Raw genomic sequence first — 19403 nt, 5'->3', positions numbered from 1 at the left:
GACTTCACTGCCTGCAAAGAGAGAGGGAGCAGTGTAAGAAGGTGTATAAGGTACTACCTTTGAATGGGACCCATCTCTGCCACACTTACTAGGGCTTGAGGAGCGCTGGGCTCTGCAGCTGCAGGGCAAGACGAATCCATGCTTACAGCAGCTTACCTGAGACGTCTTCGCAGCTTATATAGAAAATAAGCCTGCACCAGCGCGAGGCATTTCGCCGCCCCTCCCCCTCCGTAGTCCCAGGCAGGCGTGCGAGGATGCAGCGTGCCTCGCACGCCGTTCGGTAATCCACAGATCTGGCCTGTATCGCTCCTGTGCAGGAGCGCCGACCCGGAAGTGGAGGATCACCTGACTTCCGGGTCGCCGAACAGCGTGCATCAGGAGGGGGAGACGCCGGAGAGCTCAGGGAGGCCTCCGGGGGGGCACACACCGGCCAGCTTTGTCCCCGCAAGAGGACGCAGGAGGACCGGGAACGTGGTCCCAGAATCCGGAGGAGACGGGAGGCACAGCGCAGGAGGAAGCCCCGAGGGACCCGACCATTAGTGCCCGGCATCATAAGAAAAACCAGGTACACTGCTCAGAGCCGCCGCTGCAGCGCACCAGAAACCTCTCCATGCCCCATGGGGGACAGGAAAGACACTGGTTAATGGGAGGTGGGAGGGGCTTTTAACCTCTCGTGCTTCCTGTCCCCCATTAGGGTATGGAGACAACCTCCTGGTGGCTGTCGTGGAAGGCTACTAGAGAAAACCTCTCCTGCGTCCTCATCAGAAAATTCAAAGACGTATATTACATCTAAACAAGCATAATTTATCAAGATAGTGTCCAGATATAAATTAATAATGGCACTTTACTTCAATATATACTACACATCCCAGTTGAAATAAAGAGGGGGGGATGAAGAGATTCATTAGTTTAAAAATTGACTTTTATTAGTGAAAACTAAAATGACGAAAATATAAAAAGCAGTGTGCTTCACTTCGAGGACGGTCCAGACTACCAGAAGCTGACACTTTGGATCGTATATATGTGTATATATATTGATCTGCTTTCCTCCGTTTGTCTATCAAGGAAATCCTGAGTAGCTGATTTGTCGTGCCCAGCCGGCCGTGACCAATCAGCGACAGGCACAGTCCAGCCGCGAATTGGCCCCTCCCTACTCCCCTCCAGTCAGCACCCACATAGTGTTTTAGCATAACGCAGTCCGTTAACGCTGCCATTAACCCTGTGTGACCAACTTTTACTATAGATGCTGCCTATGCAGCATCAATAGTAAAAACAAATAATGTTAAAAATAATAATAAAAAAAAAAACAACTCAACTCATTATATTCTCACCTTCCGGCGTCCGCGGCAGCCTTTCCTGCTCCTCGCGACGCTCCGGTCCCAAGAATGCATGTCAGCAATGACCCCAGATGACGTAGCGGTCTCGCGAGACCGCTACATCATCACAGGTTATTGCCGCAAGGCATTACTGGGAACGGAGCATCGCGAGAAGCATCGCTAAAGGCCTGGGCTGGATCCGGGGGCCACCGGAAGGTGAGTATATAACTTTTTTTATTTTAAATTCTTTATTTTATTTTAACAGGGATATGGTGCCCACATTGCTATATACTACGTGGCTGTGCTATATACTACGTGGGCTGTGTTATATGCTACTTGGGCTGTGAGACTCTTTCGCCCGGGGCCCTCAAAAACCTGGAGCTTGCCCTGGCTTCACTGATCGTCATACATACATATTCTAGAATACCCGATGCGTTAGAATCAAGCCATCTAGTAGTGTATAAAATGCCAAATGGAATGGTAACAACTAGTAAATAAGATAAATTAACCTTTGCCTTGGCCCATTTTCCTGCTTGTAATTTTGTAAAAAAAAAAATATATTTTTTTTTGTGTGCCTAACATACAAAGTAACTGTATCATTAACTTTAGCTCTTTTAGAGATCATTTCACCTCCAACTTAACTGTTCACAATAACAGTAATTTTGACCATGGGTGCCCAAACTTTTACATGCCAGTAGGTCTGTAATATACTGTATTTCTCGGACCATAAGGCGCACCTAGGTTTTAGAGGAGAAAAATAGGAAAAAAAAAAAAATTGAAGCAAAAATTGGGGTCATGACACACTTATGGGGGGGGTGGATCTGCACCCGACTTTTATAGCAGTAATGTCCCCATCCTGGTAAACATGGCCCCCATCATGCTGCACAAAAAAAAAATATATATATATATATTTTGATCACTTTCCTTCAGCTCCCTCACAGCACAGAGTCCTTGTCCTGATGCAATCAGCTGATTTCAGAAAGTAAGCAGTGCATGATGTCACTGTCATGTGCCCCCACTTGCTGGGGTCAGCTGCAGGAAGATTTACTGCTCCTCACGCCTGGGGCTATGGGCATGTGGAGCAGTGAATATTCATTCTCTTTAATAGTGGGCACACTATTAGCCACAGCCGCCGCCTCCTGCAGTGGCTATGGGATCACTTGTGTCTGCTATTAAAGAAAATGAATATTCACTGCTCTTTATGTCCATAGTCTCTCCCACTTCTCGGCCCTGGCTTCCGTGCATAGAGGTTTGAGCGAATACGGGCATGTGGAGCAGTGAATATTAATTTTAACAGCAGGCAGTGTTAGCAGCAGCCAACGGCATTTGCTTCCTGTGACCCACTCCTTCCTCGACGCTGCAGCTCCCCCCACAATTATATGTATTATACGGCAGGTGAAATAAGTATGGAACATATCACCAATTTTCTAAGTAAATATATTTAGAATTATTCGAATTGATGCTACGTATAACTAATCCACTTAGTTTAATAATTTGGGATTTTCAATAAAACAGACTTGCTATATGTCAGATGGCTTGACAATAGAAAGTATACTCAATGTCTGACTGGTTTTTCAACTTTGACTTATTTTTATTGACATTTTTAGCTCAAAAGTTGAGCAAGGGCAGAGTCAAGGGTTGGATACAGAAAGGAGAATCCACTTTGTAGGGTCCTTTGTGGAACTACTCGTGGACCCTCAAGCAGCATTGGAGCCCTGTCACTCCCAAACAGCAATTGCACAGCAAAATCTGGAGTGAATAGGAAAGCAGGGCGTCCCAGTGCTTTGCTTAGGACTCTTGTGAAGTCAGCATTGGTATCTGTAACTGCGGAGGGTGACACAGCATTCAGGATACTACCAACTTTTCCTTCCTGTTCAATAGTGTAACATAAGAGTCTGCAGAGATCATCAATGTGAATCCAAGGAAATGGCTGCTTTCCAGAACCAAGAACACCACCAAGACAGAACCGGAAGGGCCACAGCATTTTTGGAAATGGACCACCATTTCGACCCAAAACTGCACCTAGTAGACAGATAAAATGATTAAATGATGATGTTAGACGTCATCCTGCGCTCATTGTATGTAGTCTACACAATTTTTATGCTCTGGAATTATTGTCCAACAAAAAAGAAATCAGATTGCCGCACCAGCTGCTTGTGAATACTGCCATACACCTGTGTGTCAGATAGCCAGCGTATATGCCATGCGCAAGAATCGGGTGCCACCACAAGAAAACAAAGTCCATAGAATTACCAAAAAAGTAGAAAAAGAGTGGGTACTCACCATCTGCTAATATTCAGTCTTTATTATGACCACATGTCAATTGAAGGAACAGCAGGGAGAAACGTGATGTTACAAGACGACCGCCGTTTCGCGCTGCCGCACTTCCACGGGTCTTTCTACGTTTTTTTATAAAAATTATTGTGCATGGTACTTGTTAAAGGGAATCGGTCAGCAGGATATGCTCATATAGCTCTTTATTAGACAAGTCCAGCAACAACTCTTTGTAGATCTGATGCCTCTGTCACTCCAGCACCACCTCCTGCTTGATGAAAGCCTCGATGGTGGGTGAACTCAGACACAGGCGTAGTCAATCAAGCAGGAGGAGGTGGTGGTGCTGTGTGGAAAATAAAGATGGAGTGGCAGAGTCTTCAAATCTACCATAGTCCTGATTTTTGCATATATATTCAAATGCTGAATTCTCAGTAACGGAGGAACAGACTGGCCATGTAAAGGTATTGCTGGATTCTTTTTTAAAAGTGTTACATGCTCATAAATAGTTAGGGGGGGGGGGGGGTTGAAATCCTATTGACAGATTCCCTTTAAATGAGTAAGGTCAAACTACCTTCGCAACACTAAAAAGTATGCAGAATTAACTTGCCTGTTGATGCGAAATACTATAATGCTTGCAAGATCCTTCTGAAACGCACTTACCTGTACGCACTTTTACCAGTTGGGTGACTGGCTTGTCCTCTGTAGCACACAGCTCGGCTGCACCCTCCCAGTCTCTCACAAGGCGGGATAAAAAGTCTGCATTGCCACCAGGGCTATCTTCAGAATATTGCTGGGTATTACTGGGTGGATAATATCCTTGAGGAAGAGCAAACAGGTAGATAAGTATGATCGCTCTCAGGTGGGAAAATGTTTGCATTGTTCTAACACCTTATCTTACCAACTCCAGTCAATACCACCCAAGTGTGTGGAGGGTTCGGAGACTTGCTAATAGCTTGAGTAATAATGCGAGTAGTTTCAATCCTGCTGCCAATAACTTCCTGTTTGAACTGGTCTGTCCATCTAGTACGAAAAAAAAAAAAAATCTTCAAGATAATAAATGCTCAATTATAACCTGGCTATTGTAAACTTGCCATTTTTATAGTACTGAAATTATATTATATGCTTTATTTAAAAAAAAAAAAGTGTTCGAACAATATGTTTGTGTCCCTGCAGCTGCATGTTTTGAGGCTGTTAGGCAATTCCGGCATGTGTTGAGGCTGCGGGGACTGGAACATATAATTCGAGCACGCCAGAGATGCTTGGATAACACTCAGGCATAGCAAGATATCCGAACACGTTCGCTCACCACTATTCTTTAGCCTTCACAAGCCCCACCACCCAAAAAAAGAAAAAAAAAAAAAAAAAAAAAAAACAAGCTCCAACTTGTCCCGCAAAAGTACTTCACAACTCCATAGACCAAAAAAATAAAACGTTATAGCTCTCTAAATGTGATTACAATTTTTTTTTTCTACTGGTTTTAATATTTTTTCTTTGAATTCGTAAAACAAAAACAAAACAAACAACATAAATTTAGTATCCTTATGAGGGAGGCATTGACAAGTACAACTAAAGGTACCGTCACACTCAGCGACGCTGCGGCGATATAGACAACGAGCCGATCGCTGCAGCGTCGCTGTTTAGGTCGCTGTAGAGACGTCAAACACAGCAACTCCAGAACGATGCAGGAGCGATCCAGTGACGTAACGGCGACTCACTTCTCGTTCTCGCTAGTTGTTAGCTCCATGTCAAACATTGCTGGCGCCATTGCTTTTGCTGTCAAACATGACGATACACGCCGACCTGACGACCAAATAAAGTTCTGGACTTCTAGCTCCGACCAGCGATGGCACAGCGGGATCCAGATCGCTGCTGCGTGTCAAACACAACGAGATCGCTATCCAGGACGCTGCAACGTCACGGATTGTTGTCGTTCTCGTTGCAAAGTTGCTGAGTGTGACGGTACCTTAACACAACAGTTCGTTTTTAATATAAAGCGGTCGTAAATAGGAAAAATAGGGGAAAAAAAAAAAAAAAAAAAAAAAAACCAACAACAACAACACAGTCCTACAATAAACAGGCCCTCACACCACAACATTAAATACCGTATGTTGTAAAAGCGGAGAGGGGAAAGAGGAAAAAAAAAAAAAAATTAAAATAAATTAATAATCACCGTCTCCAAGGGGTTGATATGAACTGAGGGTCCCTTCCTTCTGCAGTCACTGTATGCCCACCACTCACTTTCAAGCACTGATCTGTTCTCTCACCATCGGATAAATACACACAAGCCTCTGGGGATGGAGGGGTGGAGTGGAGACCACCAACAGATGAGAATGGACATGCAGAACTAGTACAACAAGCCACCCCTGGGGCCTGGCTGCTCCTTTACATGCCACAGCTTGCACTCTCAGTCAGTAGCAGCTGTTCTTCATTGGGCGCCCAGTACTGTACTTTGACAAGTGTCCAGGACAAGTTTCCATGGTATGCTGCTGCTTAACCTATATACTAGTATTGATGTCGTTAAACGATGCCGTAGAGTGGCATAGGTCAACAATTTGGAGTCAGCAGTTTCTGCAATTGTACATGCTCCACAGACTTGGATCTAGTCCTGGTTCAATCCATGACAGGTTCCAAATAACGATTGGGTATACGCGAGATAGAAAATGAGGATGTGGAAACGCGAAGTCCTTGTGTATTTCTTCCTATTTACTTTTTGTTGTGGTGTTAGTTACTGGGCAAAAAAAAAAAAAAAAGTAGGAAATAGGTGGCAATAGAGTTCAAGTTCTGGAGGACAAAAAAAAAATGTAGTGGGCATCACAAATATATGTGCAACAGGGGTGCTGCGAAAGCTGTACGAAAATGGATATACAAAAAAAAAAAAAAAAGAGGGAACGATGCACAGCAATCAATGTGCACACCCAATATTAAATGAGTCAGCATGATTTATTACATAGGGAAATGACAATTAAAAATATATTAGTCACAGACAGGGCATGGATATAACAATCCAGAGAAATCCCCAAACATCAGGCACAAGTAGCAAGTAGGTATAAGCAATAATATCCCCATGGTTGAACAAAAATGTCTGTATAAAATATTAAGATAACGCTCCGGCACAGGTAAAGCAAATAAGCAGAAAATATAACATTATTGATTTTTCTTCTGTACTTTAGTACAGAAGAAAAATCAATAATGTTATATTTTCTGCTAAGTAACGAAATAAAGCAATTATTTAAGCAAATACTGTACAAAGATAGCCAGGAGGTGATGCATCAATCCAGTCAATTGAAATAAGAAGCTACATTGTGGTAGCGATACGCCTGGAGCTCCTACCATCAGGCACTTATCTTTGCATGTTCCCCTGATTTAATTTGCAGGAGGGGAGAAAAAAAAAAATCCAGGATCTAGGTCTTTCAAAAAAGCAACAAAAAACAAACACAAAAACACCACTATTATAAGCAAAATTAAAATGTCGGCAGTCCAAAATGCAACAATTTACAAGGAAAGAAGTTTCAGACCACCCTCAGACATTGCAATGCAAACGCATTTGCTGGTAAAATGTTGGATTTTAGACTTACGACTTTTTAATTTTTTTTTCTAATGAAGAACTGGATGCTGGAATTTTTTTAACCCCTTCTTCCAAGTTTTGCGGCACTGCAACTTTCCCCTGCATTTAGATAGTCATTGATGTGGGAGCTGACCTTTCCTCTTTTTCGTAATAATCCTGATTTCAATTGATTGTATTAATGTATCACATGCATATTATATTATGTGTTTTCTATTTTTGTATAGCATTTCCTTCAAGAATTGCTTGATTTCGTTACTTCTATTCTCTGCTAATTTATTTATTGATTTTATCTGTACTTTAGCCTTAATTACTTTGCCAGAGCATTTTGTTTTTAAATTTAATCAGATTATTTTTATTAAACATTCTTCAAAATTACAACCACGGGAAACATCTCCCCGAATATATCACATGAAAAGAACCTCCCTGCCGAAACACAAGTCCTGGAACGGTTCTTGCATAGGAAGATTTAAAGAGTATCTTCTGTAAACTACACTGATCAAAAAAATAAAGGGAACACTAAAATCCCACATCCTAGATATCACTGAATGAAATATTTCAGTTGCAAATCTTTATTCATTACATAGTGGAATGTGTTGAGAACAATAAAACATAAAAATGATGTAAATCAAAATAAATATCCCATGGAGGTCTGGATTTGGAATGCTACTCAAAATCAGAGTGGAAAATAAAATTACAGGCCGATCCAACTTCAGTGGAAATGCCTCAAGACAAGGAAATGATGCTCAGTATTGTGTGTGGCCTCCACGTGCCTGTATGATCTCCCTACAACGCCTGGGCATGCTTCTGATGAAGCGACAGATGGTCTCCTGAGGGATCTCCTCCCAGACCTGGACTAAAGCATCCGCCAACTCCTGGACAGTCTGTGGTGCAACGTGACATTGGTGGATAGTGCGAGACATGATGACATGATGTCCCAGATGTGTTCAATCGGATTCAGGTCTGGGGGAACGAGCGGGCCACTCCATAGCTTCAATGCCTTCATCTTGCAGGAACTGCTGACACACTCCAGCCACATGAGGTCTGGCATTGTCCTGCATTAGGAGGAACCCAGGGCCAATCGCACTAGCATATGGTCTCACAAGGGGTCTGAAGATCTCACCTCGGTACCCAATGGCAGTCAGGCTACCTCTGGTGAGCACATGGAGGGCTGTGCGGCCCTCCAGCAGATTGCTCTCCATGGCATCGCCAGACTGTCTCATGTGCTCAGTGTGAACCTGCTTTCATCCTGCAAAGAGCACAGGACACCTGTGGCGAATTTGCCAATCCTGGTGTTCTGTCGCAAATGCCAAGCGTCCTGCACAGTGTTGGGCTGTGAGCACAACACCCATCTGTGGACGTCGGGCACTCACACCATCCGCATGGAGTTGGTTTCTAAACGTTTGTGCAGACACATACACTTTTGTGGACTGCTGGAGGTCATTTTGCAGGGCTCTGGCAGTGCTCCTCCTTGCACAAAGCAGTACAGGAAATGATCAGCACAGCCCTATGGTAGAGGTGCCCTCATAGTAGGTGCCCAGACCATACAATATGATATAAAAATACTTCTAATATCAGACTTGCGGTGGATACTGCGTCTCCCACCAGCTCTCCAGCTGTACCCAACTTGATCGGCTGGCCTAGCCCTCTACCTACAGGATTTCCTGTTCATGCACAAACTTTTTGATGCAATATTTTTCTCTCAAGGGTCATCTTGTACACCCTTTGATTAGCCTTACAGCACACTGATGAAGGTCATTTGCAGACCAAAATGTTTGTGAACATTGTGAATACTGTATGTATTAAACACTTTGATGCATCAGACTCCCCAGAGTGTGCCTAAGTATATTTTTATACCTCCTTGTACAAAGGCTGAGATAGCGGTCCTGCTGCTGGGTTGTTACCCTCCTACGGCCCCTTCCACGTCTCCTGGTAGCGCCTCCAGCCTCTGGACACTACGCTGACAGACACAGAAAACCTTCTCGCCACAGCTCTCATTAATGTGCCATCCTGGATGAGCTGCACTACCTGAGCCACGAGTGGGTTGTAGAGTCCGTCTCATGCCACCACGAGTGTGAAAGCACAACCAACATTCAAAAGTGACCAAAACAAGCTAGAAAGCATTGGTACTGAGATGTGGTCTGTGGTCCTCACCTGCAGAGCCACTCCTTTACTGAGTGTGTCTTGAGGATTGCCAATAATTTCCATCTGTTGTCTATTCCATTTGCACAACAGCATGTGAAATTGATTGTCAAACAGTGTGCTTCCTAACTGGACAGTTTGATTTCACAGAAGTTTGATTTACTTAGGAGTTATATTCTGTTTAAGTGTTCCCTTTATTTTTTTTGAGCAGTGTATATTGACATCTATAATATAACGCTGGGAGCGTCACTCTGTCCGAAGCCTTTATAGACTGCGCGAGCGCCGGCGCAGTCTGAACCCCACACAGTGACGCTCCCAGGAGATTGCGGTATGCGTAAGCACTGAACGCACACCGCGATCTCCAACGGAGAAGCAGGGACGGGCCAGGAGGGGGAGTATGCAATATTTACCTGTCCCGGCGTTCCACCAATGCGCGCTGCTCTGTCCTCCACATCCCCTGTGACGTTCAGTTCAGAGGGCGCGATGACGCGCTTAATGCGCGCCGCCCTCTGACTGAACAGTCACAGCCAGAGGGTGGAGCAGCGCGCATCGATGGAACGCCGGGACAGGTAAATATAGCAAGTGCCGGGGGCCTGAGCTAGCGGCGACTTCAGCACCTGACCCCCACAGCGTGCCGGTGTCCCCGCCTGCTCAGGCCCCCAGCACTCGGCGCCCAGCACAGCCACGCACAGCCGCCCGCACTCACCACAGGCGCCCAGCACAGCCGCCCGCACTCACCACAGCCGCCCGCACTCACCACAGCCGCCCGCACTCACCACAGCCGCCCGCACTCGGGCAGTAGAGCTGGAGAGAGAAAGATGTGAGCAACATATGGCAAAATGGAAACAGGAACAGGCAGAATGGGTGCAGCACATTACAACAGAATGGGGGCGCAGGATGGGAGCAGCACATGATAGGATGGGGGCGCAGGATGGAGCAGCACATGATAGGATGGGAGAGCAAGATGGGAGCAGCACATACCAGGATGGAGACCATATACCAATATAAATGCTCGCCACCCGGATGTAGAACGGGTTCAATAGCTAGTTTCTATATAAGCAAATACGACCAAAAGTAATTCCTCGGATTCAACATGTGAACAAAAGTTATCTGCAGTCCAGCAAGTGTGCATTCACTAAGTTTATTACAAAAAAACCTAATTAGATGAACTAGAATATAAGTTGGTGTGCATGCAGCATGTAAGCGCACGTTCACACTGGCCACTAAACAGACAAAAACCCAAGATATAAACATAAGCAAAGACCCTGCAGTAAATAAAGAAGAGTGCATGAAAATAATATAATATATGGGGCTTAGTCAATATAATGTTGATTAAGAAAATGCAAACGCCATTCTACCACGTCACGGTGACCCTATTCGGGAAGGACCTAACCTCTAATATTAAAACCTTACCATTACCCAACCTGGCTACTGTACACTGATGTGCATGTGGATAAGGACTGAATGTACAGTAACCAGGTGTGTCCTTCTCAGCTCTTATCCACATGCACTTCACTTGACAAATGGTAAGGTTTTAACCCCTTACTGACAGATGCTCTATTATATTGATGGCAGCAAAAAAAAATGCCAGAATTACGTTTTTTAGTCGCCACGACATTGCATTAAAATGGCACAATTTTTTTTTTTTTTTTTTTTAAAGCAAACTTTGGAATTTGTTTTTAACACTTAAATAAAAAAAAAAAAAAAGGGAACCTAGACATGTTTGGTGTCTATGAACCCATAACGACCTGGAGAATCATGTCAGGTCAGTTTTAGCATTTAGCGAACCTAGCAAAAAAGCCAAACAAAAAAACAAGTGTGGGATTGAACTTTTTTTGCAATTTCACCGCACTTGGAATTTTTTTCCTGTTTTCGGTTACACGACATGGTAAAACCAAAGGTGTCGTTCAAAAGTACAACTTGTCCCGCAAAAAATAAGCCCTCACATGGCGATATTGACAGAAAAAAAAAAAAATTATGGCTCTGGGAATGAGGGGAGCAAAAAACGAAAACGCAAAACCGAAAAAAGCTCTGGGGGTTAATATTAGAGGTTAGGACTGCATGGAATAGGGTCACTGCGATTCCAGCCTTTTGCATTTTTCTTTTAAGCAAAGTTATATTAACCCATGTTATTTTCATGCACTATTGCTGTTTATTTACTGCAGGGCATTTGCTTATCACATTTATCTTGCAAGGGTTTTTGTCTGTTTAGTGGCCAGTGTGAACATGCATATTCCTGTTCATCTCTTTAGGTTCTTTGTTTGTTTTGCACTCAATGCATATAAAAAAGGTGTGGCCTGCCTTTTTTTTTTAAAGCTGGACCTTGCATTCATTTGAGTGCAATATATCAGAGCGGCACCTCCGCACAGCTGCGTATTGCTTAGACCACCATATCTGATTGCCGGACGGTGCTGCAATGTTATAGGATACCCTGTATAGCAACAAGGTCGGGTGCAGTATCCAAAAGGAGTGCAAACATGAAATGTCCAAAACCAGCAAGGAAAAAAAATGGAACGCACTCACCGACCTGATGATTCTGATCCTTTATTCAAACATGGACAAACTCGGCAGGGAGGGGTGTGGAGGATGAAGGACCACGGCCGTTTCGAGCACACAGGCGCTTCTATGGGTCCTAACGACGACATGTTTGAATAAAGGATCAGAATCATCAGGTCGGTGAGTGCGTTCCATTTTTTCCTTGCTGGTTTTGGACCTTGCATTCATCTAGTTGCTCATGAATAAGTGTCCACTAGCCGGGTCTGTCCTTCCCAGCCCTTACCCACATGCACATCACTTGACAAATGGTAAGGTTTAGTGATGAACAAGTATACTCGTTACTTAAGATTTCCAGAGCACGCTCGGGTGATCTCCGAGTCTTTGTAAGTGCTCGGAGATTTAGTTTTCATCTCCGCATGATTTGTGGCTGCTAGACAGCCTGAATACATGTGGGAATTCCCTAACAAACAGGCAACCCCCACATGTATTCAGCCTATCTAGCAGCCGTAAATCATGCAGCTGCGGAGACGAAAACTAAATCTCCGAGTAGTTACAAATACTCAGACCACCCGAGTGTGCTGAGGGAAACCCGAGCAACGAGTATACTCGCTCATCACTAGTAAGGTTTTAATATGAGGAGGTTAGGACCATCCTATACAGCACCGTGATGTAAAGGGATGGCTTTTGCATTTATTTTTTAATTTTTTATTTTTAAATGAAAATTATGTTAACCAAGTATTTAATGTTATTTTCATGCACTATTGCTGTTTATTTACTGCCGGGTATTTACTCATTATGTTTTTAGCTTAGATGTTTTGACTGTTTATTGCAAGCCAAGAAAGGAAAAGTTACTTTTGACTCTCTACACTAAACTATTTTCCAACAGTAGGATTCTCTAAGGTAAACCCGTGGTGTTGATCCAAGGACCACAAATATCAAATTTGTTTATAAATTCCTTTTTCGAAATGTATAAAACCCATTTACTCTATTAATAAAGTCACCAGTTGATGTTGGAGAAGTTTGTATCCAGTGAGCAGTAATAGTTTTTCTTGTAATATACAGTATTCTGGCCATACCAATTACCACTGGATCCACTTCAGGGAGATCTGGTATAACTCCCAATATACAAATTTTCGGCTCTGGGTTCATTATTATACCATAAATTCTGTTAATTATTATTGATGAGCGAACCTGCTCGGCTAAGGTGCTATTTGAGCATGCTCATGTGCTAGCCAAGTGTCTTCAGCGTGCTTCAGAAATATGTTCGAGTCCTCGCGGCTGCATATCTCGAGGCTGTTAGACAGTCGCAACACATGCCGGGATTGCCTGCAGCCGTTCTGACACAATCAGAGCTTTTAGATTTAGCATGAAGCAGAGCTGAGGAAGCGAACGGCGCCCACAGCAGGTTCTCTGTGTACAAAGTCCATAGACAGTGAGGTGCTTAGTTACTGGACTAGTGCCACAATGATATTCTTAGTGAGAAGTCCTTCATAGTTAGTAAATAACAGTACACAAGTGACATCCCCGAATTCTGTGTTTCAGCCTCCATCTCTTGCTGTCTTCAGATTACACAGCAAAGACCTGCCGACAGATTCCCTTTAATTTCCCAGAGAATCATTGCATGGCTTATGAATCTCCTCATACCAATTTAGCACTCTCCACAAGGAGAGAAGGTTCCCCTTAAACCCTTAGAACTTGGACGAGGTGGTAAACAAGTGTTTAACGTGACATTTTTCCAACTGTTGTAGCACCGCAGCACCTACACTGTTTTTCCACTGCACAATGGCAGACCAACCACCTCCTATACAGGGAGTAGAATTGTGGCCCCTGTTTAGACATGTGCACCATTTATAATAGGTTTATGAGAAATGTATCATGGAATCAAATATGAATCAATCCTCTGTTTTTAGGTCTTACCTCTTCAGTGGGTTCATCACATTCTCTCCAGAGAGGTTTACAACTGCATCACATGGTGGTAAACCCTTCTTGGAGACATCTGCCTATCATACAGGAAGAAAAAAAAAAAAAAAAAAAAAAAAAGCTCAGTAATCAACATAAGTGGAAAATGTTCTTTTTAATATGTTGAAGATTTTTTTTTTTTTTTAGTTATGTTGTAGATATAGCCATCTCTCCCTTATTGAACAGTTATGAAACTTTGTTACAATATACTATGTCAGCTGAACATGCTCAAGGCATGATTCCGTGCCTCCAGATGTAAATAAGGTGCAGAATCCTCTAAAAGAGGCCTGTCAGCACAGAATGACTGCTCAAACCAAGCACAGGCGCTCAGTACACCCCTGTGGTGCCCAAACAATCAAGTGTACCTTCCTATTTACTTGTTATTGCTCCATCTCCACCCTTCTCTGGATCTAAAATGCCAGAGCTGTCCATCAAAGGCGACGTGGGGCAGACAGAAAACAAGTAGGTGGGGAGGGGCACTTACATATTTGGCCACCCAAGCCCGTACTTGAACAGACAATCTGTGCTGACAGACTCCTGTATTCCATTCCCATAGCCATATAAGGGTTTAATTTTTGCGGGACGAGTTGGACTTCTGAATGACACCATTCATTTTATTATGTGATCTACCGGAAAGCGGGGGAAAAAAAAATAAAAATATTAGATTCCTACTTTCTGTTAAGCACACTGACATTAGTAGCAACAGACTGACAGAAGTACTTAAGGCGGTTGTCCACTACTCGAACAACCCCTTTTCAATCCTTTGGTTTGCCACCTTTAAAATAACACTTAACTCACCTCTGGTGCCAGTCCAGCAGTATCGGGACTGCCTATACCGGGGACCGTGAGACATGACAAATCAAGACATCGGGAAGAAGTGAGAGCTGCGGATGCTCACTCACATACTCTGGATTTCAGTTACGTCTGTATGAGGGGAGAGCTAAGCCAGCTCTGATTGGCAGCAGAAGATTATGTGACAACATCACGAGATTGCCGAGAGAGTCAGTGCCAACACCGCTGGAACAACACCGACACCTAAGGCAACGGAGCTCAATAAAAAGTCATAGTTACTCACCGATAACTGTGTTTCTCAGAGCCCATGACAGCACTACCAGAGGGGATCCGCCCTTCAGGGACAGGAAACCTACAGGATAAAAGGGCGGTACCTCTCCCCTGCATCAGTCTGTTTACAGAGCATCGGAGGTCCTCCAGGTTAGTCACAACAACAAAAAATATACAATTTTATCACATTGCTTAACAAGTAAACACCGTGTCTATATGGAAAACCACTTCACACAAAATAATGTGCTCACCGCACACGTGATGAGGGGGGGGGAATAAGCAGGTGCCGTCATGGGCTCTGAGAAACACCGTTATCGGTGAGTAACTATGACTTTCTCAGTCGCCCATGACAGCACTACCAGAGAGAATTGCAGAGATTATTGCTTAGGGAGGGACCACAGCCTGCAGAACCCTTCTTCCGAAGGTTAGGTCAGATGAAGAGGCTAGGTCTAAGCTGTAGTGTCTGAAAAAGGTTGAAGGTGATGACCAGGTGGCCGCCTTACAAATTTGATCTAATGGTACCTCCGACCTTTCGGCCCAGGAGGTCGCCATAGCCCTCGTAGAGTGGGCCTTCAGTCCCTGTGGAACGGCGTTTCCGGTGGATGAGTACGCCAAGGCTATTGCGTCTGTTACCCATCGAACAATAGTGCCCTTAGAAGCTTTGAGTCCTTTCCTGTGTCCCTGGAAGCAGATAAAAAGAGACCCTTCCTTTATATGCTGCTGGGTGATTTTAAGGTATTGGACCTTTTCACATCTAGTGTGTGGAATTTCTCTTCCTTCTTATTTCTAGGGTCTGGACAGAAAGAAGGAAGGATTATTTCCTGAGATCTATGGAATGTGGACGCAACTTTTGGCAAATAGGCAGGGTCTGTTTTTAGTATAACCTTATCGTCCAGGATTTGTGTAAAGGGAGGGTTTGCAGATAGGGCTTGGAGGTCACTTATCCTACGGGCCGATGTCAGGGCTATTAAAAGGGCCATTTTAAGTGAAAGAATCTTAAGGGGTAGCGATTCTATAGGCTCGAACGGGGATTCTGTTAGAGCTGACAATACTAAGTTCAAATCCCAGGATGGTAATCTACGTATAGTTATGGGTTTAGACCTTGCGGCTGCTCTGACAAACCGTACTACCCAAGGGTTCGCTGCTATGTTTTCACAGTATAATGCTCCTAGAGCTGCTATTTGTACCTTTAATGTACTTACTGAAAGGCCTAGGTCTAACCCCTTTTGTAGAAACTCAATATTTCAGCCACTGGAACCCCATCCTGCAACTTTACCCCAGAGGAGGATAGAAATTTTTTCCAGGTTTTACCGTAAATTTTTGTGGTCACAGGTTTTCTACTTTTCATTAGAGTAGACACTAGTTTGTCAGAAAAATCTCTTTCCCTCAATAGGGACCTCTCAAATTCCACGCTGTCAGATGGAGATTCTGACTGAGGGTGGAACACCGGTCCCTGTGACAGGAGGTCCGGAAGAACCCAGGGATCGGTGATCGATAGCATCCTCAGCCATGAGAACCAGGCTCTCTTGGGTCAGAAGGGGGCTATTAAGACGAGTCTGGATCTGTCCAGCCTGATCTTCCGTAGGACTGCTGGAATGAGAATAGTGGGGGGGGAAATGCATACGCAAGTGTTTGTGTCCAGGGAATTGTGAATGCATCCACAGCCTGAGGGTTCCCCCTGGAATCTAGGGAGCAGAAGGTTTCCACTTTCCTGTTGTGGAGATTGTGATAGACCTCTTTGCCAGGGATTCCCCATAGATCTGTGATTTTGTTGAAGATACCCAGATTTAGAGACCACTCTCCCTGTTTTAATTGGGTACGACTCAGGAAGTCCGCTTTCTGGTTTTCTACCCCCTTTATGTGTAGGGCCGATAGGGAAAGGAAGTTGTTTTGAACCAAGCTGAAAATTTCGGAGGTGGTTTTCATTAATATTTGGGATCTGGTTCCCCCCTGGTGGTTTAAGTAAGCTACCACTACTCTGTTGTCCGAGAATACTCGGACATAATGTCCTTGTAGCTCGTCTAGAAAGAACAGTAACGCATGATTTACCGCTCTCAGTTCTTTTTGATTTGAGGAAGACTTGAGCTCCTGATTTGTCCATAACCCCTGAGCGACTCTGTTGTCCAGGTGAGCCCCCTACCCTGTGGGACTTGCGTCTGTGGTAACTATCTGAGACGCCTCTATCACCCAGGGAACCCCTTTTGATAAGTTGCTGGGATTTAACCACCAAGCTAGGGAACGAATAGTAGGCAAACCTAGAGTCATGTGACCCTCTAACCACCTCCCCAGTAGTTTCTGGTTCCTTAAAACGTCCCACTGGAGAGGTCTTGTGTGGAGCTGTGCCCACTGAACTGCTGGGAGACAAGCAGAGAGGGACCCCAGCAATGACCGCCTTCCTTAGGGTCATGGTAGGGTTTGCGCGTGCTTCCGATACTAAGTGGATTATCTTTTGTTTTTTCTTGTGTGGAAGGTGACACATTTGAGAATTTGAGTCCAAGGTGAGACCCAAAAATTCTTGAACCCTGGTTGGTTCCAGCTTTGACTTTTGGAGGTTCACTAGCCAGCCCAATTTTTTTTTTTAAATGTCTATGACTCTGTCGCATTGCTGACGGCAGAGTTCGGCCGAATTGCTCACAATCAGAAAGTCGTCTAGATATGGAATAATCAAGACGTTTCCCTCTCTCAGATGCGCCATCATCTCAGCTATCAGCTTGGTGAAGACGCGGGGTGCAATTGATATGCCAAAGGGAAGAGCCCTGTATTGGTATTCCCTTGTCTGTCCTTCCATGACTACCGCCAGTCTGAGGAATTTCTGAGAGGACTTGTGGATGGGGACGTGATAATACGCGTCGCTGAGATCTAGAACTATCATAAAACAGTTTGGAAACAGATTTTTTATCATTGACTTTATTGACTCCATTTTGAATCTCTGATTTTTTACATAAGTATTCAACTTCCGTAAGTTTATTATGGTTCAGAAGGTTCCATCTGGTTTGGGAACCAGGAACAATGGAGAGTAAAATCCCTTCCCTCTGCTGCGGTCTCCCATTCTTCTCCAGCCGCAGTGGAGTCTGCTCAGCGGAGACGTCAGTCCCAGCATCTAGCTCAGGCTGATACTGGACGACTTCAGTCACCACAGCGCCCCTGAACCGGAAGCTCTTACCACTTCCGGTTCGGCGCCATCTTGGAAATCCGACGTGTGCGTGGCAGAGCGCTGAAGCCCCTGACTCCTATCTGGAGCGGCGGCTGCGCTCCCCCCCGCTCACACTTCCAGACCCATCGGTCGTAGCTGTGGCGGCTTCGGATACCGGACCAGCCGTGGCAGGGGCGTCCCCGCTGCCAGAACTCGGACTGGCCGGCTCCGGATCCTCGTCGGTCGGTCTTCATACAGGTACCGTCCAAGAAGGTTCCCCGTCAGGGACAGGAAACCAAACTGATGCAGGGGAGAGGTACCGCCCTTTTATCCTTTAGGTTTCCTGTCCCTGAAGGGCTGATCCCCTCTCTCTGGTAGTGCTGTCATGGGCGACTGAGAGTTTGTTTTTTTTCCCCTCTCATTTGCCTGTAATGTTTAGGCTAGAATTTATGTTAAGTTCAAGGTGGTGTTACCAGAGATTCTTCTCTGGGGGCATGTATTTGTTTCCGTGTATGATTTTGACCAACCATAAGCAGAGAGCAACATACAGGGAGGTAGGGGTGGTGGGGAAAGAGAGTGTGAGACATGTAATGACAGTCTGCCAACACTGATCAAACTGTAAAGTTGCGTGTATTTACAAACACCTTTTATCTCATGCCAGTCAATGCTGTGGTTTGAGGGGCAGTACAGCTGACCTGAGTATTGTCTCATTACAAACATGTCTGTAGCAGGAGCTCTCCTCCAGAGAAACATGGGGCAGGATAAATACACATAGGTCAAAATTATGGGGGCAGGATGTGAGAACGTACGGCTAGAGCCAGGAATGATACACAAGTGGTTAGGAATGAGATACAAGGGGGCCCGGATGGGGGATATTATTGCTGTTGGAGCCAATTAAGGGATATTATTACTGCAGTGATGCATTTTAATTATTGAGGATACTGTTTTCAATTGGTGGGGGGGTCCTGTTACTGTGCAGGGCGGCACTATGTCATCTTTTTTCTTCATCTGGTGTAGTGTAGAAATTGGGAATAAATTAAGTCATGTGCTCTGCAAACACTGCTCTAGATAACTTATTTTCTGCAAAGACAAGTCCTGGCTGGAAGAAGTGATGGCGGTATGTGCAGGATGAAGATCAAAAGTAAAGATGGAGGACTTCATCTCGAGACGTCACTGGTGAGTCAGTGTGTTGCCTATACACTATAGTTTTTTTTCTGGCGACAGGTTCACTTTAAAGGAAACAGATTTACACTACATACTGCAATATTGTGGTCTTGCAATATATAGTATAAGTTATCAAATGACTGCAGATTCAAATCTTCTAAGGGGACTAACATTTTTTAATAACAAATAAATATAAGTGTTCAAATCTTCTCTTTTTACTCCCATTGAAAATAAAGAAATTTAAAAAACATTTGGAATTGCCCCATTTCTTCATCATATTAAATGAATTAACCCA

At 44.3% G+C, this 19403-nt stretch overlaps 1 protein-coding gene across 2 annotated transcripts in view; it reads right to left on the bottom strand.

The window, feature by feature from the left end:
- Positions 1-2739: 2739 nt before the first annotated feature.
- The window catches only part of SDR39U1 (short chain dehydrogenase/reductase family 39U member 1), a 42853-nt gene continuing 26189 nt past the window's right edge, over positions 2740-19403 (bottom strand). For both annotated transcript variants that reach the window (XM_077298142.1, XM_077298151.1), the window contains exons 3-6: positions 13708-13790; positions 4489-4610; positions 4251-4406; positions 2740-3338 (exon numbers count right to left, since the gene is read on the bottom strand). In XM_077298142.1, the coding sequence (XP_077154257.1) occupies positions 2920-3338; positions 4251-4406; positions 4489-4610; positions 13708-13790 (780 nt within the window). In that variant the 3' untranslated portion in view covers positions 2740-2919. The remainder of the gene's footprint in view (positions 3339-4250; positions 4407-4488; positions 4611-13707; positions 13791-19403) is intronic.

This window comes from Ranitomeya variabilis, chromosome 1, assembly GCF_051348905.1.
Source record: "Ranitomeya variabilis isolate aRanVar5 chromosome 1, aRanVar5.hap1, whole genome shotgun sequence".
Taxonomy (NCBI): domain Eukaryota; kingdom Metazoa; phylum Chordata; class Amphibia; order Anura; family Dendrobatidae; genus Ranitomeya; species Ranitomeya variabilis.
This window is presented reverse-complemented; position numbering and strand designations above follow the sequence as displayed.